Raw genomic sequence first — 24,543 nt, forward strand, 5'->3', positions numbered from 1 at the left:
AGTAAACAATGACAAAAAAAAAACACTCACAAAAAAATGTGGTTTATGATTATTAACCTGCCAGTGAAAAAGGGAAGTGGCCATCTTTGTATAACGCCCTGCTGTTTTGCTGTAACCGCGCAATGTTTTATGATCTTGAGTATTTTATAGAGAAGTAGTATGTATCATCAATAATATGAAAGCAATAGCTAAATCATCATGAAGAATAACATTGATCGGTGATTAATATTGTGGAGACAAAAAAAAGGAACCTTTAGATTCACTCTGGGTGGATTTTTGTACTGTATTTATTACTAATGACAATGCAAAAAAATTGCATAGCTTAACCCAAACTGTTCTGTCTCTTTTTTATTTATTGTCTTGTATATGATCTTTTTCTATGTGTTTTTCAAATAAAACGCCTAAAATGCTGACGACAAAGGCACCGTTTCGGATTCATTTATTCATAGTTCATGAATGAAGAGTGCAAAATGACAACATACCAAATCGGACACATAATCGCCATTAAACATTTATTGACAACCTGATAATATTAAAAGTAATGTTCAAATATTCATACAATGCATTAAAATATATCCTTGGTTGGGTAGATTTTTTTTCCTTTTCTATTTCAATGAACAGCCAAAATACAAAAATTAAACATGTTTTAGATTAGATTAGATTAGATTAGATGAGCCTTTATTTGTCTGGAGAAATTTAGATTTCACAGCAGCAAAAACAAAATACAGGAGCTGCTGTAAAGCCAGCCACTCTCGCGCCGCCATCTTGAAGTTAAAAAAATGTCAATAATAAGCAATGCAAGATAGCGGTGCGAGAGTGGCTGCCTTTCCAGCAGCTTGTGTTTTTTGTTTTTCTACTTCTTTCTTTCCTTTCATCTTCATTTCATAACTTTGTTGCTGTGAAATGTAAATGTATCCATTGCACGCCGAATAAAGGTAATTGTAATCCAATTAAATCTGTCTTAATATTCAGTGTTGGCATACATTTATGATGAAAAAAAACAAGTTATGTCAGGTTATTACTTCTGCCATGGATTTTTTTTTTACTTTTAACATTTCCTGAGAAGAAATGAATTTAATCTGATTGACTCCAAATATCATATCATGATTACAATGTTGTATCGACCGGTAATTTCAATGCTGCCCCTCCTTTGTACTTCATTATGGCGCTAACTTGACTGGCATCTTGATGGTTTCGCACATACTCACACACACATATTTCTTCCCACCTTGTCTAAGGCCCCAATTCCAGCTGAAGGAAAAACTGCCACAAAGCAGGATGTGGACACCATGATGTCAAGGGTTTACACTGCCCCTAAATGGTGGCATTTTGTCCCCAAAAATTTAAAACAATGCCAGTTAGTAAAAACAGTGTCGAGACCTGGCTTTTGTCAGCATGGAGGTAAATGTGAACAGTTCCAAATAGCAGATAAAAATGTCATAAAAAGCCTGACTGCCATACATGAGTCAGAATGTGACTAGTAGTGATAGGGTAATTTTATGTACACATTTTTAAACATATGCTACTTTCAATAACTAATTTTTGTATTTCTTTAGTCCAAATGTGACTTCCTTCATTTGAAATGATGTCATTTTCCCCAATGTATATCAACCCGGAGGAGGCGAGGGGCTCTCTCTCTCTCTCTCTCTCTCTCTCTCTCTCTCCTCCACTGCTTTCGGAGAAACATGCTTTTGTGCCGTCCCAAAGATTCAAGATTTTTTTTTGGCTCTTACTTTTGATTCCTGCTCGATTTTTCCATCAATATGTGATCATCTAAGACAGGGGTCGGGAACCTATGGCTCACGAGCCCTATATGGCTCTTTTGATGATTGCATATGGCTCGCCGATAAAACTAAATACATATTCTCGCTTTTTTGCTGTTCATTTCCTGTTGGGGCTGCAGTTGGCGGAAAACGCAATTTTGATTGGATGACACTGACCTAGGTCGGCAGAAAGCGCCAATTTGATTGGATGATACTGGCCGTCATGTTGAAACAGGTAAACGGCCCTTTAAATGATCCCGACAAGTAAAAAAAAAATGACAAGTACACTTCAGCTTGAATGCACCGGAGGATTCGCCTTTGTGGAATGAAAAGGTTCTGATTCTAATTTGCAATGAAACAATACCATCGATGAAACAGTGGAATGTCATTTTAACAAGCCCCATGTTAATGTTAGCATCAATATACTTCTGCGAGAAGTAGATTGCAGATAGCAAGTGTGGAAGCTAATGAGCTGTGTGCAGGCTAGCAGTGACTTCGCGTATGTAGCCAGCAAGTTGACTTTCATTCCCATCGTTTGGCTGGATTTTTACCAATCATGAGGAATGGAAAAACCATTCATGTTAACGGTGAGGACTATCACAGTTATTTTAAATAATACATTCTGACATTTTGTAGAAAAGTGGCCGCGCACGTGCATGTTTGCGTGCGTGTGTGTGCGTGTGCGCGCGCGCTCGCGTGTGTGTGGCTCTCACTGCAAAACATTTAATTTACTTTTATGGCTCTCCTAGTCAAAAAGATCTAATATAATACGACTCTACAACTGGTTAATTCCAACCACAGCCACATCCCCTGTCGTAAGAGGGTGTGCACACTTCTGCAACATCACAGAATCAAAATGTATTTATGCTTGCCCACTATAAAATATGTAATTTATTATTTTAGATTGTTTCATATTGGTTATTGTTTACATTTCTGGTGTAAAAAGGTTTGAAATGATTTGATCAGATATTTGGTTGGTATCACAAAAACCTGGCATTTGTCCATGGGGTGTAGACTAGTGTTTGAAATAACGTCTGCCCGGAGGCCCGAGGCGTACAACTATTACGTCGGGCGTACAACTTTCAAAACTGGGTGGCCGACAACTTCTTCAAGGAAAAAAAAAATGCTTTTTTTTCCAAATCAAACGTTTGCATTATTCAATACAGACTTTTCCGAGCGTTATAAGGTCGTGCATTTGAATATCATTTTCCTGAACCTCAGCCCCAGAAGAAAGCTTCAACAGAAGCTAACAAAATATATGACGCTACAAAATGTAAACGTACATTATGCCGTGACTGTAACGTGTACTTGAGAGTTTTGAAAGGCGCTTAGAAAGAGGAGTCCAGGTGGCTTTTAGCAGACAACGCAATACAAACATTGCATTGTGCACCATGACGACAAACGACAACTGGAGCAAAATCTTCAGCAAGGGATATTTACCATAAATTAAGCAAGGGAGCATTTGTGGGAGGTACTTTCTTAATTTAAAAAAATCCTTTATACTTTGCAACAAATTTTTTGTTTTTTGTTTTTTTTTGCGATTAGTCGTCTTATTGTGTTTCAAGTTGTGAAAAATGGGGCAGGCAACTTTTCAGAGTTGTCTGCCCTGGTGTCCGCTAACTTTTTGTCATGAGTTTCAGACACTGGTGTAGACTTTTTCAATTGAATGAAAAAGAAATGTTAAAAATGAATGTGAACATGTGTTGATGCAATACAGCTACATATATCAAGATACCTTTTCTTTGATACTTGCACTATGTACAGTTTTTTAATGAAACAGTTTTGCACATTTACAGTATACATGTCAGTCTTCTGACATTTTTACTATGCTTAGAATATCGTTTTTTATTCTTTCACCCCCCACCACATCCCCTTTCAAATTGCTGCTGTGGACTGCAAATTTCCCCATTGTGGGACGATTAAAGGTTTTCTGATTCTGAATAAGGTCATCTAGTACTTGGGGTAAAGGACCCTCTCCGTGTGGCCATCAGCCTTACTCTTGTCCAGCCACTTGCCGCATTGAAAGATGGTAGTGACCGAGTTAGCCATGTTGGTCACCTCCACGCACTCCAGAAACCATCCGTGGTTGAATCCGCTGTTGTCGTGCTCCACCTTGATTCTGAGCAGCTCACCCAGATCCAACATCTCCACCACAAAACGGTTCGCACCACCTCGCTCAAACAGGTTGCGGAATTTCTTGCGCAGATGACGCCTGCCTGAGTCGCCGTTGACGCCGTAGACGGTGACGTGGACGTTGGCGTCCGTGCCGGCGTCCTTGACGTCGCCTGTGATCACGATGATCTCGTACTTGACGGCTACCAGGTTGCGGACTTTGCTGGCAAAGCTTTCCGTTGACTTGGAGCACTCAAAGTTGCGGAACTGATCCTTTTTGGATGCTAGCGGTACTCGGGCGTCGCACTGGAAAAAATACCTGAAGAATGCGAATCATTACAATACAATACAATACAATACATATTGACTTATATAGCGCTTTAACAACAGCTGAGTCTGTAACAAAGCGCTTAACATGGACAACTATCATATACAGGAAATAAAGCAGTGACAAAAAATAGTAGAAAGCATCAGGGAGTAAAACCAAGATCAAGTTGGTGTCATGCTGAGTCGAATGCCAAAGAGTATAAGTGAGTTTTGAGGCGGGTTTTAAATGGGCAGCGAGGAAGGCTTGCCGAATGTTCAGTGGCAGGTCACTCCAGAGAGTGGGACCAGCAACGGAAAAGGTTCCATCCCCTCTGAGCCTCCGATTAGTTTTTGGCACATCTAATAATGTCTGGTCAGCAGACCTGAGGCGCCGGGAAGGTGTATAGGGGTGGATGAGCGAGGCCATTTAAAGATTTGAAAACAAATAAGATCTTGAAAAGAACTCTAAAATGTATAGTGAAGGGATGCCAGAGTAGGAGTTACAGTATATGCTCCCTCTTACGGGTACCAGTGAAGAAGCGAGCAATCACATTCTGGATCAGCTGGAGACGCTTCATGAAGGATTGGCCCGAGTCACTGAGATCCACATTCTGCTTTCACGGTCGTCAATTAAATCACAGCAACATTTCGCTATTTAACCTACGCCGGTCTGAAGTGGACTATTGCAATAAAAATATAATTGGGGAATAACAGTGAATGGGTGCTGTACACCTACCAAATGGCTGCAATGAAGGAAACTTGCAACATGTGTTGGGTTTTGAGACTCTAAAAATAATATATAGTATTTTCCGATGTATAAGGCGCACCGGAGTATAAGGCGCACCCCCAATGAATGGTGTATTTACAAACTTTTTTCATATATAAGGTGTGGACATTTTCCATATATAAGGTGCCCCATTATCAGAGATGTCGACCGGACACTGTGGACAAAGGCCTGAACCCAGAAAGCTTGTCTTTTACTGCTGGCAGGAGACATAGCAATTCATGACAGACGCCTGAAATCTGCAGCCCAAGCTATTTATTGAGAGTATGTATATGCAAATTAAAGTGATACATTAGTAAAACATGGTTTTCTTGATTAGAATACCACAGCTCTTTAGTTCTAAACACGAACAGTTGTAAGCAATAAAACATTGTATTTTCCATGAACTGATAAATTTGTAACCTGGCTAATGAGCTCTTCCTGTGAAGGAGTTTGAAGTCGTAAATTACTCCGGTGATACAGGAGTTTCCCAAGTTCTTAATTCTGTCCAAGACCAGATCTCCTAGATGAAGATGACAGTTTAACAAGCTGTGTCTGTTGACCTTAGATTGACCCCAGGTTATCTGTGCTTCAATTGTGTTTTCGAGTCACACATGTTCACGAAGCATATAACTACATGAAACTTTAAAATATGATACCTTCTTATTCTCCATCACTCATATAGTCCGCACCAGACTATATGGGGCAGTCCCAATGAATGAAATAGGGTTTTCAAATCTAATATAGAAAAATATCAAATATTCGAAATATAAGGCACACCACATTATAAGGCACAATAGTCGAGGCTGTGGTTACGCGCTAGGTCTTCGACAGGGGGAAATGGAGTCGGTGACTGCTGACAGTCGTTGCGAGACCTGTTGTGGCTCAATATTACTTCACATATAAGACGCACCTGTGTATAAGGCACAGGGTTATCTTTTGAAGAAAATAAAGGCGTTTGGGTGCGTCTTATACACCGGAAAATAAGGCGCTTACGTGCTGTGTTATTTTGTAATACTAATTTAAAAAAAACTGTGAGGGAAGTAGCATGTTGAATCAAAGGGAGGACAATCGAGAGTGTGGATATTTTAAAAAACTGTTAGTAACAAGGTATAGCTCCATGCACTGCCATGCATATCCACAACTGAAACCATCCGACTGAGACTCTTTGTGCTTTGCTTTTTTTAGCCACAAGAAAATATGAAATTATAAATATTTTATAGCTCAGGATTCTTGCAAAACTCAATTTTGAACCATTCAGCTCAATCCAATTTTGTGCATTTTTTGGAATTTACATTTCCTTTTTTTTAATTCAACATCTTTGCAGGAGTGGTTGCCTTTCCAGCAGCTCATGTATTTTGTGTTTCTACCTCTTCCTTTCATTTGGTCTTCCTTTCATAACTTTGCTGCTGTGAAATTTAAATTTCTCCACTGTCAGATGAATAAAAGCTAATCCAATCCAATTCACCAACAGTACAAATTCTGAATCACAACAAAAACACTGCCAACCAAATGTGTGTTGTTTATCAAGGTGCACGTGCGCCAGACAAGAATCCCAGAAAGGATGTCACTCACTTATTGCCCAGCTCCTTTTCGGTCACCACCACCTCAGCCACGTGCCAGAAGGATTCACTCTTCACTTTTTTTCCGTCTTTGGTAATATGTCCGATGCAGATGCCGGCGATCTCGCCCACGTGCTTGGACGAGAACTCAAAGGTGTCAGTGGAGCCGCTGTCAGATAAGACCCAAAAACAAAAGAAACACATTGATGATTTTTTTTTTTAGCGTAGATGGATTTTTTTTTTAAATACCCACCAAGAAAATGTGTTCTTCTTATTCTCCAAAACAAACTCCTTGGAGCGGGCTTTCCTTCCTTCCAGAATAATCCAAACATTCTCATTGGTGGATGCATCATCCGTGTTTGCTGTGGTTATGGTAATTTCATAATCTGTTTGAAAGCAAATACACACCATTGCATGGATGACTTGTTCTTTTTTAATCCCTTTTTATTTATTATTACATATTTTTTTAATGACTGACTTGTTTTTTCGCTAAGGTCCACAGCATCGTTGTTGGCGCACGCCAGCTCCCTGATGATCTGACCGTCGTCTTTGTTTTTAGCCAGCCAGCGGTCGCACGGAAACCTGAATGTTTTTGCCATGCTTTCATCTTTGACGTCGATGTAATCCAGGTGCCAACCCGCAGCGACACCTTTTTATTGAAATAAATAAATAAAAATAAACCAATAAATCAATACACAAATAAATCAATAAATAGGTGAACGGGTGAACAAATGAATACATGAATGAATACATGAATGAATACTTGAATAAACACAGGAATAAATAAATAAATAAATGAACGAATCATTGAATGAATTAATGAATCAGACAAAAATAAGCAAATAGATAAATAAATAAAAATAGATGAACAAATAAAAATGAATGAATGAACACATAAATAAACAAATACATGAATATATGAATGAATGAATGAATACATTTTTAATAAAAAATAAAAAAGGATGAACAAATAATACATTAAATACATACATCAATACCTCAATAAGCAAATAGATAAATGAATGGATGGATGCATGAATTAACAACTAAATGAATGAATAAAAAATGAATGATTGAATAAATGAATAAATAAATGAATAAATATACATAAATACATGAGTGAATATGCAAATAAATAAATAGATGAACAAATAAACGATCCATTGAATGGATTAATGAATCAGATATAAATTAGCAAATAGATAAATAAATAAAAATAGATGAACACATAATAAATGAATGAATGAATAAATGAATGAACACATAAATAAATAAATGAATATCTGAATGAATAAATAAACTAATGAATAAAATCAAATAAAAAAAGATGAACACATAATACTGTAAATAAATACATCAATACATAAATAAGCAAATCGATAAATAAATGGATGGATGTATGAATGAACTAATAAATGAATGAATAAACAAATGAATGATTGAATGAATAAATAAATAAATGAATAAATACACATATAAATATATGAATGAATATGCAAATAAATAAATACATACATACATACATAATTGGGTTGGTGGGTGCATGGGTGGACTAATAATTAAATGGATGAATGAGTAATAAATGTGTAGATGGATTAATACATTAATACATAAATAAGTAAATAAATTTAAAAAAACAGAAACATAGGAACATATTTTAAAAAAATTTACATGAACACCTTTGTGCACCCTGTCACCGAACAACTTGATAAGCTGTCCACTGTTGTTCCCGCTTCCCCTGAAAGTGTTAAAATATCTCTCCACACTCGATAATCATAAATTTGGGTCACGCTTCATCGAAAAGTTCTCACTCATACTTTTATCTCAATTTCCCTGTTTAAAGAAAAACAAAAACAAGCTATGAAAGGTTGAACATTTTGGTCCTGATCCCAATTTGTGTTGTTTGATTTTAATGGCAGGCGCTGCTGAACAGAATATCATTCACCCCAGACTGACATTGAGCAAAGTTTTACGTTACCCATAAAAGGCTTCAACATTATAATTAAATGGAGACAATGTCATCATTACCTTTGTTATCGTGCCAAACTCGCACTTTGGAGAGTTCGCCCAAACTCAACATGTCGGGGAAATGGAACACGTCTTTCATTTTGCGCTCAAACTTGTTCCTGTTTGCACTTTCCTTTAGCGGCAAAGTCCCTGTGTCACCGAATTCCCCGAACACCATCAGACACACGTTGGCATCTGTTCCAGCCCCTAAAAAAATGAACGGAAAGAGATTTTCTGATTTATTATTTTACTCATTCAGCGTCAGCCATTCTTTTCCCATTAAATAACGACAATGGTTATGAAATGGATGAACCAATCAGAAAATAAATATAATATGCTGTGCTGGTTCGTGGCAAAATAAAATGAGTGATGATTACTTTTTTGTCACTTTTGGGATCACCGTCTGTATGAAGTTACAGTATTACATCATAAAAGGACAACAGACGCCTCCGAACAAGTTGTGTCCATAATTTGTAAAATCACTTGAAATGACGTCTACTGCGCATATTTTACAAAGATTACACCGCATATAGCTATATTTGACGTTTTAAGACCTGAATATTCAGGAGTTTTGTTTTCGGGTTGGTGACGATTCCTGACGTGACGTCACGTCAGGAACGCCCCTGACCGAGAAAGCGACACACAATGCATTTTGGGTACTTTGTTTGGTCTGAAAACTTCATGTTGATCCGTGTTGATGGCGAAATTAGAAGGAAAACACATAAATAACGTGATGGTGAATGGTTGTGTGTTACACCAAGACTACGATTAGATACTAGTTGACACAAATTCCCAGCAGACAATTCAGCCCATTTCCAACGGAGCTTGGGCGCCATCTTGTAAATTTTCTGGGACGCTACATTGGAGTCCTGACGGCTCGAATTGATACAGAAGGACTTCTTTAATCGATTGCAAACATTTATGCTTTCCTTTTCAGAACTATTTGAATCATATTCATAACTGGATGAGTAACAAGAAAGCCTCTTCTCTGAATCTGAAGCCATTGTTTTGATTCTAGAGCAAGGCAAGACGTCCTGGTGTGACGTCACGAACAAGGGGGCGGGACCTTATGAAAGTCGCCATTTCCGGGGTCATTTTGAAATAGTTTGAGGACACTTTAATTCATTTTTATTGGTGTTTTGTATTTGACAAAAAATATCAGCCTGCTTGTTTTGGGTATTTTAGATGCTATAAAACGTTTTTCTGATGTCAGTTAGGAACCAAAAAAATGGTGTCGGTTGTCCGTTAAGGGAATCTGACAATAATTTGGGAGAGTAGTTTCCCTACAATTAAATTAGATCAGCCTTTATTTGTCTCACAGTGAAGAAATTTATATTTGACTGCAGCAATAACAAAATACAGGAGCTGCTGTAAAGGCAGCCACTCTCGCGGCGCCGTCTTGAAGACAAAACAACAAGAAAAAATAACAAAGAATGTGATGCAACACAATAGACACAGACAGTCTTCAATCTTAAGCACTTTCTGCACCCTCTTTTGTTGTATGCAACAGTTCTACATGAAAGAGGAAAGGATCAAAGAGTCCTTTTCACCAGTGGATCACGGACGTCACTGTGAAATGTGCACGTCTCCTACAAGTTAAATGTTGAAAGCAAACACGAAGCTGTAGCATCCATTGACGAAAAGACATCTTCTCACATCTCCTGTCCCACGTAAATCCGCTTCAATTCCGAGCGGCAACAGCTCCACATGCGCATCGGCGCTACGATGGAGATATGAGCACAACCTACCTGTGACGTCACTGGTCTGGACTTGGATGACGTAAGTGGTTTTCTCCACCATCTCCTCTCCGTCCACCACGGCCGCCAGCTCGCACATGCGAGTCCTTCTTGGACCTTTGCTCTTTGACAGCCAGTTGTCATAGGTGAATGTACACACCTCCTCTGTAATCGGGTTCCGTAACAGGATCTCAATAAAAAAAGATATACATCGCAGGTAAACTGGATGGGTTAAAAATGTATTTGTGATATTATTTTCATCATCGGAAGTTACCCTTTCAAGGCACCAATCGGGGCGACTCCCGCTGCCATCAATCCTGACCCGTATCTTCTTTAGCGGGGCGATGTCGTCCACCTCCAGGTTGAATGTGTCCTCTTGGCCTCTCTCAAACCTTAGTAGCGTAATGTTATTTTAAACGTCATTTTAACACAAATGGAAAATTGGGGAAAAAATGTTTCTGGATGTCATTCACTGCCATTCAAGAATTTATTCGGGAATTGAAAATATGACGGAGAGCGGCATTCCCGAATTAATTCAGGTTTTGTTTTTTTCTTGCACAAGGAAGCAGTATTTCCCTTTTTCCATTTTAGCGCTTTGTTCCAGCTTCAGGTGTTGTTGAAGCGCTATATAAACCAATACAGGTATGTATATGTACAGGTATGTACGTATGTACAGTATTGCATTGTTTTGGACAGCTGCCCTCATTTCAAACTCATAACTCCAGACCCATCGAATTTAGGAATAAGCTCTTTTTTTCTGATGAAAGAAGAGAGTTTAACGTTTTTTACGCCGCGTTGAATGTTGATGTAGTCCTAAAACTCAATATTCTGTGGGTCCTATAATTCAAGTGTCAATGACAAAAACCATGACACTGGAATGGACACATTTTTGCACATCGTCTGGCGGGGAATGAGTTAATGAAACGTCTATGACATGTTGAGGTCAAAATATTTAAAGGATAACCGACGCCTCCGGACAAGTTGTGTCCATAATTTGTAAAATCACTAGAAATGACTTCTACTGAGCATATTTTACAAAGATTCCACTGCATATAGCTATATTTTACGTTTTTAGACTCGCGCTAAATATTCAGGAAGTCTTGTTTTCGAGTTGGTGACGATTCCTGACGTGACATCACATCTGGAACGCCCCTGACCGAGAAAGCGACACATAATGCATTTTGGGTACTTTGTTTGGTCTGAAAACATCGTGTTGATCCGAGTTGTTAGCAAAATTAGATGGAAAACACATAAATAACGCGATGGTGAATCGTTGTGTGTTGCACCAAGACTACTATTTGATACGAGCTGACACAGAGCAGACAAATAAGCAGACAAATAAGCCCATTTCCAACGGAGCTTGGGCGCCATCTTGTGCATTTTATGGGACGCTACATTGGAGACCAGACGCCTCAAAATGACACGGAAGGACTTCTTTAATCAATTTCAAACATTTATGCTTTCCTCCTCAGAACTATTTGAATCATATTCATAACTGGATGAGTAAAAAGAAAGCATCTTCTCAGAATCTGAAGCCATTGTTTTGACAACCAACGCCATTTTTTTGTTTCCGAACAAAAAAATGCACAAGATGGCGCCCAAGCTCCGTTGGAAGTGGGCTGATTTGTCTGCTGGGAATTTGTGTCAGCGAGTATCAAATAGTAGTCTTGGTGCAAGACACAACGATTCACCATCGCGTTATTTATGTGTTGTCCTTCTAATTTCGCCATCAACACGGATAAACACGAAGTTTTCAGACCAAACAAAGTACCCAAAATGCATTGTGTGTCACTTTCTCGGTCAGTGACAATACCTACCGTGACCAACTAAAAAACAAGACTTCCTGAATATTCAGCGCGAGTCTTAAACCGTAAAATATAGCTGTATGGGTTGGAATCTTTGTAAAATACGCTCAGTAGAAGTCATTTGAAGTGATTTTACAAATTATGGACGCAACTTTTCCGAAGGCGTCGGTTGTCCTTTAAAGGATGAATTAGAAAAAAATGTAACTTCAAATTATTCATTTCGTCATTTATGAGAAAGAAAATGCACATTTTTATCATGGGAAAAATACAAATAAAAATAAAAATTGCTGTCGTCTATACAAACAGTACGAGGTTCAAAATCAAAAGTTCTTCAGACCAAACGAAGCACTCTCTAATGTCTTCCATATTTGTTTCAGGTAGCTGCTACAATGATCTCACCTGTCCTCATTCTTGGCCAAAAGAATTTCTTCAGTTCTCCCATTGTTTCCAAACACAGTCAGGAAAATGTTGGTGTCCGTACCGGCAAATTGCGTGTCGCCCGTGACAACCACCACAGAATAAATCACCTATTCCCAAAAAGTGTTTTTTTTTTCAAGATATCGTCTACGTATCAAGACAAGCTGTCGCATTAATCAACACTCACTTTGCGGCTGATGCTGATAGTGCTGGCGTCCAACACGTTGAGCAGTCGGACGGTGAGACCGTCACCCCGATCTTTGGCCAGCCAGCACTTGCACAGGAAGCTGTATTCGATGCCTTTAGTGGGCACGCCGATCACCAGCTCGTCCACCAACCAGCAACTCTCCGGCGTGGCGCCGTTATGGCCGAGCTAAGGAATGGCAGGATAAAGAAAACAAATATAAAATATACAGTGATACCTCGGTTTACGAACCCCTTGGCTTACGAACTTTTCGGTTTACGAAAGTTACATTCAGGAAAATTTTACCTTGCCATACAAACTTTCCCTTGGGATACAAACGACGCAATGCTTTGAAGTGGGAAGGATAGAATATCAGTGGCGGACCGTCAAGGCCTGCAAAGCCTTCTTTGCTGGCCTAAAAATATCTGAATCACAGTCTGATGTTAATGATACTTTGTCCTTGAATTCTTATGTAAATAATTACAAATTGCTATGCAGCTTCCTTTCATTACTTTTCCCTGTTATGCTGCTTCCAGACATGTGTTTTTGTATTTAAATTTTCAACCAATCACATTTCAGCCATCATTTGTTACCAGGGTCAGAAATCTACCTGGACACCTTCATAATCAGTTCTGTGGCCCCTGTCGCATCAAATGTGTCCATCAAACTGTTACTCTAACCCAGGGGTGTCAAAGTCATTTTTTGCCGCGGGCCACATTGTAGTTATGGTTTCCTCTCGAGGGCCGTTATGAATTTGGGGAACCCATTAGAATGTTTAAATCCCTTCAAATATTACATATAGAGCACACAGCAAATTAATGAATAACTCGTTTTCAAATCTGAAGTCAAGAATAATGACTTTTATTGTGGTTGACATCCGAAAATATGACATTTTGGCTCAGATTTTAGCAATCATCATGGAATTTAAGAAGTTTGATTTGCTTTTGCGGGCCGAAAAAAATGATGTGGCGGGCCGGATTTGGCCCGCGGGCCTTGACTTTGACACCTGTGCTCTAACCAATCAGATTTCAAGTTGGCAACCCAAAAGGGGTACCAGCGCCTTCTTGAAGGCTGGTCAACGTCAGAGTTTTTGCAAACTATGATTGGTTAGACACTAGCCAATCATAGTTTGCGTAAACTGCTCTTATTACTAGCCGCGAGTGATAAGCGCATACTGGCCAGAGCTAGCACACTGCATCGGTAGCGAGCTGCATAAGCCAATCAATTGCAATGGATAGCAGTTTTGTCAACCCACAATGGCTGAAGGGGGAGAAGAAATGTATTTGGTTGGAGATTTACCGTTAACGCCATTTTCAAGACGGACTTTTCAAGAAAAAATGGACATCATTAAGAAAGGTCGGTCAGATACTTCCTGGCTAGTGGTGCCCTCTAGTGGACTTTTAGTAAATTACACCACACTTTTTTCAGTCTGGATTGATTCAGACGTAGCACTACTGAAGGCCTAGCGATGAAATCCACGGCTTTCTGTTTCCATCATTCTGTTTAAATATGTTTAAAGTTTGTTAGAAGGATAAAATATCGATGAAAAATGTCTCAATGTTATATATTTTATCTGGAATAATATTCAGTCATTAACACGTTCTCTGTCCTTATATTGGCTATCATTAAACGCCTAAAGAAATCAAACAGTGCTGTGTGTTTCGAACAGAGTCCTAGATTCTCACTTCCACTCGCTTGATCTCTCCCACGTCGGCTCCATAGCACACAAAATGCTCCATGCTGCCATTTGCGAAGGATTTCTTCCCATCTGGCAGATCAAGCCACAGCCGGTCCGTCTCTCGCTCTCCGGGACCGATAATGATGACGTAGACCCTGGCGGTGGTGCTGGCATCGCGCTCCAGCCCGGTGGAAAGTGTGAAGTGATACGGGATGCCTGGGAGCCACAGAATTGTAAAGTAGCTTTAAATCTAATAAGGAAGGTCAAAAGCCTCATTGGAGGATACAAAGAGTTTATGGAGTGAAATAGAAACCATGAAATTTATATTTTGTACATGTACATCAATATTCACAGACGTTTTGAGTCAGAAATATCAACAATAGTGCTTTGAGATACGACTGACAAATTTTACAAGTTTTGTTTTTAGCTACAAGCTCACATATCTCATATCAGTTTAGCAAAAAATAAACAAGACTTCCCAAAACCGATTTCTGATCACTCCCAGTTGCAGTTTACTGTCAAACTAAACATGCAAACAAAAATAATTACAACCTTTATGTGTTGAAAACAACCACATGGCTTCATCTCTTGGTTAGCTTAATGCTAATGCTATGTAGCATCTATGTAGCGATGCTATATATATATATTGGATTGGATTGGATTGGATTTTTGCCTTTATTAGTCTCACAGTGGAGAAATTTACATTTCACAGCAGCAAAGATATATAAGATATATAAGATTTTTTTTTTTGGGGGGGGGGGGGCGCGGTAAGGGCACATAATCTATACTGTTTACAGACGCTCCCCAACTTAATGATGAGATACGTTCCGAACGGTCGTTTATAAGGTGAATTTTTTTGTACGTTGCTTCAGTGCTATATTTTGTATGGAATGTATGCTTCAGGCTTATATAAATATGTTTAAGGTGTATATAAGTACGTTTAAGGCTTGTACACGTAACCTGTATTGGTTTGTACTGAAAATAAACATCCGTATTTAATAAAATATATGCTCTATAAATATATGTACATGTACAACTGGAGAGAGGACTACATTTGTACTACAAAAATGTTCATATGTAGGATTGTTCGTAACTCGAATGTTCGTAATTAGGGGAGTGTTTGTATCACAATTCCTACAATGGAAGATATCGTTTTCATCCTTACTTGGCGCTTCTTTCACCATTGCTATCTTCTTCTTCTTCTTCTTTGAATTTCGGTCCAGCCCCATTTTAGCGTGTGCCATCTTCTCGGAATTTGAATGGTTATTTCTTTCACCTTCATAGCCCTGAAATACAAATGTTTGGTGTCACTGGTATGTTTTTTTGTCTGCTCTTTATTTGGCTCACCACATTTCATGAACCTTGACAAAAAAGGTCCTCTCCAAGCGTTTGTCTTCCTTCTTTTTCGACAGCCAACGCTCACACAAGAACATGGAAACCTCCTCCGTGTCTATATCCAGAACTTCCACTTGGTCCAGGTACCAGTCGGCCCCCATCATGGAGTTGTCATGACGAATCCGGATCTTATAGACTTGACCCAGGTCTACCGCTTCAATAGTGAATTTGTCCACCTAGAACCCAAATTTCAATAAAATGTGAGACCTACTTTTATTATTTCCATGGTCTTCACTCAAATACCTCTCCTCTCTTAAACTTGTTCTTGTTGTTTTCAGATCTGGCGAGCTTGCGCTCTCCCGTGTCTCCAAGGTCTCCGTAGATAGTGAGGAAGACGTTGGCATCTGTTCCTGCTTTGTACATGTCACCGGTGCGTACGGACACTTGGTACGTGTGAGCTGGCATGGGAGGAAGAACACATCAGTGAAAGCATTGTGAACGCAAAGTTGGTTGTTTGCCATTCTGTGATGATGGTCTCTATACAATGCAATACACTACATATTGATTTATATAACGCTGTAACAACAGCGTAACTGTAACAAAGCACTTAACATGAACAGCTATCATATACATGAAACAAAGCAGTCACAAAGATAGTAGTAGAAAGCGCCAGGGAGTAAAACCCAGATCAAGTGTCTGATATTACCATATGAATATTTTTTTTTCTAAACCACCATATTTTCCGCACTATAGGGCGCATCGCATTATAAGGCAAACCTTCAATGAATTAAAGTATATATTTTAAAACTTATTCATACAATAATAATAATACATTTCATTTATAAGAGCCTTTCAAAACTCTCAAGGTCACTTCATCAGTTTTTCTGCGAGTGAGCAGCGGCAGCCACATGTGCCAGCGTTCACTCACCCCGGAATAACTCAAATAGATATAAAGTTAGCTAGCTAGCTAATAGATAACTAATAGCTATTTAGCTAGCTAGTTAGATAGTGAATAGATAGCAAAGAGATAGCTAGATAGGTAGCTAGTTAGATAGCGAATAGATAGCAAATAGATAGGTAGCTAGGTAGCTAGCTAGCTAGTTAGATAGCGAATGGATATCAAATAGATAGGTAGCCAGGTAGCCGGATAGCGAGTTATATATACAGTATAAGGCGTTTTCTAGCAACTCCATTCACTCCCAAAAGGAATGAACTTTTATTTAATCCAAAGTATTAGTATTTTCATGACACGGTTTATCATTAAACAACAAAGAAGTAGGTCATGTAGTGAAACATTTATATCACATAGTGGAAGGGAACTTTCCCTTCATTCAGTAAACACGTAAAAGAACATTCTGATGCTGTTCTGGTATATTGAATGTTAGTGCAATCAAAATATAGTAACAGTCATAATACTGCAAAGCAATAACAAAAATAATTCAAATAATAACATGAAAGAAATAGCATAATAACTCAATGTGGTTCATGCGTTGATTTTTGTTTGATCTGAAAACTTCATGTTGATCCGTGTTGATGGCAAATTTAGAAGGAAAACACATAAATAACGTGATGGTGAATCGTTGTGTGTTGCACCAAGACTACTATTTGATACTAGTTGACACACATTCCCAGCAGACAAATCAGCCCATCACCAACGGAGCTTAGGTGCCATCTTGTGCATTTTCTGGGACGCTACATTGGAGTCCTGACGGCTCGAATTGATACAGGAGGACTTCTTTAATCGATTGCAAACATTTATGCTTTCCTCTTCAGAACTATTTGAATCATATTTATAACTGGATGAGTAACAAGAAAGCATCTTCTCCGAATCTAAAGCCATTGTTTTGATTCTCGAGCAAGGCAAGACGTCCTGGCGTGACGTCACGAACAAGGGGGTGGGACTTTCTGAAACTTGGCATCTCCGAGGTCATTTTGAAGTAGTTTGGGGACAGTTTAACTCATTTTTATTGGTGCTTTGCATTTGACTAAAAATATCAGCCTGCGTGTTTTGGGTATTTTAGATGCTATAAAACGTTTTTCTGATGTCAGTTAGTAAACAAAAAAATGGTGTCGGTTGTCCTTTAATTGTGTATGTGTGCCAAATGTTCAATAACTAAGTGATTCATGGAATTTGGGGTTTCAGCTCACTTTCCAAAGCATCTTCCACCTCAGTCTCAGTGCGCTTTAGAGTGCCACCCCTGAGGAGTTTTTCTGTGATGATGTCTGACGGGACCAGCTCCCTCACTGTCTCCCCATCATCTTCTGATTTCGCCAACCACCGCTCACACGGGAAAATGGTAGTCTCGGAACCCTGTCATGGAAATAGACCACGAGTGTGTTTATCTCCGATTGATGTTTTTTTTTTTTTTTGGTGCTACCTTTCCTTTCCTCAGCAGGCGTCTGATCTCCACTCTGTCAAGGTGCCATCCGGAATTGGAGCCTCTGTTGTCGTGACCAACTCGGATCTTCTCGATAATGTCACCGACGTCTTCCAACTGGCACAGAATACATACAGTGGGTGTATAAAAAAGCCCAATTCAAAGTAACTTTACCTCCACGATGAACATGTCCTCAGCTCCTCTCTCAAAGCACAGTCGCCTCTCCCTCTTGTTGACACACAGATGCTTCTGCAAAGTACACACTCCTTTCTCACCGTACAGAACGATGAACACATCCGCATCAGTCCCCGCGCCCAACACGTCGCTGGTGTAGATCTTCAGCTCGTAGGGCACAACTGAAATGCGCACAGATGGTTTGTCATCAGAGCATGCTCGATTCCATACACAGGTACATTTCGTGACTGCTTGTCGACTCACACGGCGTGTACAGTTCTGTCTGTAATTCGGCTGGATAAAGATCCCTCAATATGGCGCCATCGTCCTCTCCTCTGTCCAACCAGCGGCCGCATGGGAAGCGTAACCTCAGACCCTTGGAGGGAGCGTCGATCTCCACCCAGTCCAAGAACCAACCAGGTGATCCTCCTTTAAGAGTGAGGTGAGGGGGTTTAGGTTTTATTGACTTGTCATCATCATAGAACGCTTTAGTTTTTCAGCACCTGAGTTGTCATGACCAATTCGAAGCTTTTCCAACCCGCCCAAGTCCACCGCCTCCACGGTGAACTCGTTGATTGCGCCTTGCTCAAACTTGTTCTTGTAGTTCTTACACGCCTTCAGGTTGACGACACCTGTCAGATGAAACGGAGTTGAAACCAAACAACACCCAAAGAAGGTGGATGACTTTTCTTACCCGTGTCATCGTTCTCTCCGAATAATATGACAAAGACGTTAGCGTCGGTTCCTGCGTACTTCTTTTCTCCGGTTTTGATTTTTACGGTGTATGTTGTTGACATAGCTGGAAGAGAAATGAAATCTATCAGTGATGATTGATCAATAATCTGATTACAATGGATGATGTATGGGGATTTTAGAAGATGGGGCTAACTTTGTGAGATGTATAAGGCATTTGATTGAGGGGGGGTCTAAATATGACATTGAACTTTTTTTTTAAAGGGCGACAAAATGTGGTTTGAAACAGGCGGCGTGATGGAGGGCTTTAGTGACTTTCCATAAACTGCCTAAAACGGTTGAAAACTGCATTGATGACTGTCAGAGATGTTTGATCGGACACTGTGGACGAAGGCTCGGACCCAGAAAGATTGTCTTTTACAGCCGGCAGGAGACGCAGCCGTTCATGACAGATGTCTGAATTCTGCAGCCCTCTGCCAAGCTGTTTATTGAGAGTATATGCACATTTAAATCATACATTAGTAAAATATAGTTTTCTTGATTAGAATACCACGCCCCTGGAACGTTCTGAGCCCCAACAGCTGTAAGCAATAAAACATTGTCTTTTCTATGAACTGATACATTTGTAACCTGGCTAATGAGGTTTTCCTGTGGTAAGGAATTTCCCAAATCCTAAATTGGATTGGATTGGATTGGATTGGATATGCCTTTATTAGTCTCACAGTGGAGAAATTTACATTTCACAGCAGCAAAGTGATGAAAGGAATGAAAGTAGAAAAACAAAATACATGATCTGCTGGAAAGGCAGGAAATTCTGTGCAAGGCCAGATCTCCGAGATGAAGTTGACAGTTTAACTGGCTGTGTCTGTTGACCTGATTGACCCCGGGTTGTCTGTACTTCAATTGTGTATTCGAGTCACACAGCATGAAACTTTCAAATATGATAACTTCTTATTCTGCCTAATCTCTATCAATGACTGTGACTCTCCTTTCCCACAGGCAAGGGCATTTAACTAATTCAGTTCAATGTGTCAAAAAAGTCCCTAAAGAGTCTATATGGACTTTTTGGACACATTGAACTGACACTGACATTCAGACACCGTTTTTACTATAATTTGGACGAGTTCGGCGGGCCGGATTAAAAAGCCTAACGGGCCGTATGTGGCCCGCGGGACGTAGTTTGCCCATGTCTGCTATAGACTATGAGAAAATGTATAGTGACTCGAGAGGGAACTGGTATCATGTAAAAATCCATAAAAATGATTGCTAACATTCATACATTTTTTTGGGTTAGACAATATCTGCAACGTAGCCACTTGAATAAATACATCCTTTTATCTTCCCCTTTCTAAATCACATGGATTGGAAATAACTTACCTTTCTGCTCAAGTCCCAGAGTGGCTACACCTCCCTCCCAATCCTCATCCTCATCCTTCTTCATGAAGGCCTCATCCACAGGAACCAGCTCTCTCGCGTTCTGGCCATCATCCTCGTCCACGGCCAGCCATCGGTTGCACGGGAAGTAGTACCTGAAAACCCACAAGGAAAGAGAGAGAAAGAGAGACAAAGCAAGAGAGAAATAGAAAGAGATAGAGAGAGAGAGAGAGAGAGAGAGAGAGAGAGAGAGAGAGAGAGAGAGAGAGAGAGAGAGAGAGAGAGAGAGAGAGAGAGAGAGAGAGAGAGAGAGAGAGATTTTCTAAAATATATTTAGTATATTTTTGATATATTTATACAGTGCATATCCATTTTCACCCACGTTATATCATCCTTTGTGTCCACAATCTCCACTCGATCCAGATACCACGATGAATACGGCCGCGTATTATCATGACGTATCCGAAGTTTCTTCAGAGGGCCCAAATTAATAGCTGTCAAGATGAACACGTCCTCCTACAGCACATAAGAGAGTCAACGGTTTCTAACACTGGATTGACTGTTTATCTAGTCCTAAAACTCAATATTCTGTGGGTCCCTGAATTTGAGTGAAAATAACAAAAACCCTGGCACTGGAGTGGACACATTTTTGCACGTCTGGCAATGAATGAGTTAAAAGGACTCCCGGTGCGACCATTCAGTGTCAGGTTATTTTTTTGTGTCATCATGTCAAAAACGGTTTTTTTCGTTTTGTCATGTTTTACTCATGGTTTTATTTGCTACTTTGGACCTTTTTGTTCCGATGACTTTGTTCTTTGAAATGTTGTTCCTGCTGACTTTATTTAATACAATTTGTCACTTACACCCTGCTCCTCCCTCCTGCCTGCTTTTTTGGGGTCCACCACCACCACCACCTTGCAAATCGTGACACCAATGAGCCAATGTTACCTCTCCTCGTTCAAATTTGTTGAGGTTGTCAGAGTTTAGGAGACCGCGTTCTCCGGTGTCTCCGTTCTCGCCGTAAATATTAATGAAGACATTGGCGTCACTCCCGGCTCCCAGGACGTCACCAGTGAAGACGCACACTTCGTAGGTGTTGACTGCGAGACAATACAAAGGATAAATTACCAACACTTCTGTCCTACATTGTAGGCAAGAAATAATAACACACCATATGTGCGACTGAAATAGGATTTGGAATTTAAAATGACTCAATTGAATTTTAATTCATTCACTGCCAGACGATTTGCAAAAATGTATTATTATTATTATTATTATTATTATTATTATTATTATTATTATTATTATTATTATTATTATTATTATTATTATTATTACTACGGCTGAAGAAACCTTCTCATCGATACTATTATTATTATTATTATTATTATTATTATTATAAAAATGTGTCCACTCCAATGCCAGGGTGTTTGTCATTTTCACTCAAATTGCAGGACCCACAAAAGAGTTTGAGGACTACATAAAAATTCAGTGCAGCGTAAGAAACCTTAAACTCTCTTCTTTCATCAGAATAAAAGAATTACCATATTGTCCGCACTATAAGGTACACCTCCAATGAATTACATATTTTAAAACTTTCCATATACAGTGAGACCTCAACTTACAAACACCTCAACTTACAAACTTTTTGTCTTACAAACGTCAAATTTCTGAAAATTAAACCTTATAATAAGCACTATTTTCATAATACACACCCACCACGGCTGGCGGAGTGATCTTCGGCGGAAGCACACGACCGAACAGCACCAGAGGTTAAGTTACCAACAGTCCTTATGGAAGGTGACTCTCCTTCCATAAGCCATCAACGACCATCAAAAAGGCAAATAAAACTTTATTTTACAGCACAGTTTATTTCTTTAATTACAGTCCTCATGTAATGCGCCTCTCTTTCCAAACAGCAATTCCCTTTGACCTTCGACCTCCAACGCCATTCCACCAAGCCATCAATGACCATCACAAATGTAAATAAAGTGACTTTATGATATAATGCAGTGTAATTCTTTCATTACAATACAATAGCACATTTATTATACATAGAATAAGGTATGTTGTGTGTAGTTTTAAGGCTTATTTAGTTGAAAAGTATATTTTATGGAAACCCGGGAACGGATGATTCCCATTTTAATGGTTTCCTATGGAATTTTTTTTTTTAGATACACACTTTTCGCCTTACACACTCTGTCTGGGAACCAATTAAGTTCGTAAGTTGAGGTCTCACTGTATAAGACGGATGGGATTGTAAGGAGCACCTTCAATGAATGACATATTTTTTCATATAGTTTTCCATATACAGGTAAAGGGTGCATTGGATTTTAAGGCACATGGTCAGCTTTTGAAAAAGATTGAAGGCGTTTAGGTGCGCCTTATAGTGCAGAAAATGCTGTATTTCCTAAATTATAGGCTATCCAAAATACGTACAATGCAATCCATACATATTTGTTTATATAGCGCTTTCACAACAGCTGAAGCTGGAACAAAGCGCTAACATGGAAAAAAGGGAAATGATGCCCTCTTGTGGATGCGAAAAACATTGCCAGAGGTTTTTTTCCCATCGCTTTATCGGCACCCCAGCAAGAAAAACCAAAACCCAAGCAAATTCAGGAATGGCGCTCTACGTCATAGTTTCAATTCCCGAATAAATTTGTAAATGGCAGTGAATGAGTTAATTAAGTGGATTACATTTTCATCCAACTAAGGGAGTGTTTACCTTCTAGTTCTTCGGCTCCTTCAGGTAGCAGCTCCACCTGCAGCTCGCCGTCCTCCTCCCCGTGGGCAAGCCACCGGCCGCAAGGGAAACTATACGTCACCACCACTTCTTGCATTTCCTCCACTTCTTCCTCCTCCTCATCTTCATCCTTCTTCTTTTTCTTCTTCTTCTTCTTTTCCTCTTTCTTCTTCTCCTTTGGCACCGCAACCATTGCGAGGTGCTTGACCTCCACCGTGTCTAGGAACCAGCCGGATCCGACGCCCGAGCCGTCGTGGCCGATGCGGATCTTGAACACCTTTCCCACGTCTCTGGCTTCGATCTTGGGGGGCGGGAGTGACAAGAGGGGTTGGTTCATACACTTTTAGGCAGATGTGGCTCATGTAATAATAATAATAATAATAATAATAATAATAATAATAATAATAATAATAATAATAATAATAATAATGATAATAATAATAATAAGAAGAAGAAGAAGAAGAAGAAGAAGGAGAAGAAGGAGAAGAAGAAGAAGACGAAGAAGACGAACAACAAAAACAATAATAACAACAAAAACAATAATAATAATAATAATAATAATAATAATAAGAAGAAGAAGAAGAAGAAGAAGAAGAAGAAGAAGATGTAGAAGAACAACAACAACAACAAAAACAATAATAACAATAATAATAATAATAATAATAATAATAATAATAATAATAATAATACATTTCATTTATAAGCGCCTTTCAAAACTTTCAAGGTCACTCTACAGTCACAGGACAAATTTTTCTGTGGGTGATCAGCGGCAGCCACACGCGCCAGCGTTCACTCAACCCAGAAGTCATTCAAATAGATAGAAAGCTAGCTAGCTAGCTAATAGCTATATAGCTAATAGATAGCAAGCTACTAGGTAGCTATTTTATAGGCATCTAGCTAATAGATAGCTAGCTACTAGCTAGCTATTATATAGCTAATAGCTAGCTAGCTAGCTAGATAACGAATAGCCAATACACAACCAACAGAGAGCAAACAAGTTATAGCTTGAATAAACCAACATTTTTGGCAAATCCCGAAGTAAAAATAGAGATAATTGTATAATTGAGAGTGTAGCACAGGGATGTCCATTTTTTTTGCAAAGGAGGCCAGATTTGGTGTGTTAAAAATATAGGCGGGGGGGCAACCTTGGCGGACATTCTTTACATATACATAACAGGAATTCATTTAAATACATTTCAGCAGGCCATTCTGTGTTGTACATTTGCTTTTTTTTATTTTACTTTCAGCTAATTTAAGCATGTGTTTGGTTGATTTGAAACATGCATATAAAAATTGAATTGGCAATGAAAATTGCAATTGAATACTCACTTTGCTCTTTTGTAACTTTTGTAACATTTGGCCATGTCTGGTGTAGCTGGTCATCTTGGGGTCTTGAGGAAATGCCTTTTTTTAAAGAATAGGTTACCTTGAATATGTCTGTGGATCTTCTCTCAAACTTATTGGACCGGCTGTGGAGCTCGATGACCTCGGTCTTTCCTTTGTCGCCATA

The 24,543-nt window shown here is 39.2% G+C and overlaps 1 protein-coding gene across 1 annotated transcript in view; it reads right to left on the minus strand.

Moving 5' to 3' along the window:
- Positions 1–3,657: 3,657 nt before the first annotated feature.
- Positions 3,658–24,543, minus strand: part of loxhd1b (lipoxygenase homology PLAT domains 1b) — a 37,970-nt gene continuing 17,084 nt past the window's right edge. The window contains exons 19-42 of the mRNA XM_088993802.1: positions 24,460–24,543; positions 23,016–23,334; positions 21,236–21,387; positions 20,670–20,803; positions 20,291–20,442; positions 18,915–19,019; positions 18,724–18,852; positions 18,485–18,649; positions 18,221–18,402; positions 18,047–18,163; positions 17,817–17,979; positions 15,972–16,126; positions 15,695–15,904; positions 15,499–15,619; positions 14,341–14,549; positions 12,659–12,844; positions 12,454–12,581; positions 10,524–10,641; positions 10,262–10,439; positions 8,535–8,720; positions 6,985–7,155; positions 6,760–6,892; positions 6,520–6,675; positions 3,658–4,194 (exon numbers count right to left, since the gene is read on the minus strand). The exon at positions 24,460–24,543 is cut by the window's right edge and continues 77 nt beyond it. Coding sequence (XP_088849928.1) covers positions 3,714–4,194; positions 6,520–6,675; positions 6,760–6,892; positions 6,985–7,155; positions 8,535–8,720; positions 10,262–10,439; positions 10,524–10,641; positions 12,454–12,581; positions 12,659–12,844; positions 14,341–14,549; positions 15,499–15,619; positions 15,695–15,904; positions 15,972–16,126; positions 17,817–17,979; positions 18,047–18,163; positions 18,221–18,402; positions 18,485–18,649; positions 18,724–18,852; positions 18,915–19,019; positions 20,291–20,442; positions 20,670–20,803; positions 21,236–21,387; positions 23,016–23,334; positions 24,460–24,543 — 4,134 coding nt within the window. The 3' untranslated portion in view covers positions 3,658–3,713. The remainder of the gene's footprint in view (positions 4,195–6,519; positions 6,676–6,759; positions 6,893–6,984; positions 7,156–8,534; positions 8,721–10,261; positions 10,440–10,523; positions 10,642–12,453; positions 12,582–12,658; positions 12,845–14,340; positions 14,550–15,498; positions 15,620–15,694; positions 15,905–15,971; positions 16,127–17,816; positions 17,980–18,046; positions 18,164–18,220; positions 18,403–18,484; positions 18,650–18,723; positions 18,853–18,914; positions 19,020–20,290; positions 20,443–20,669; positions 20,804–21,235; positions 21,388–23,015; positions 23,335–24,459) is intronic.

This window comes from Hippocampus bargibanti, linkage group LG04 (assembly GCF_051943395.1).
Source record: "Hippocampus bargibanti isolate YZ-2025 linkage group LG04, ASM5194339v1, whole genome shotgun sequence".
In the NCBI taxonomy this organism is placed as follows: domain Eukaryota; kingdom Metazoa; phylum Chordata; class Actinopteri; order Syngnathiformes; family Syngnathidae; genus Hippocampus; species Hippocampus bargibanti.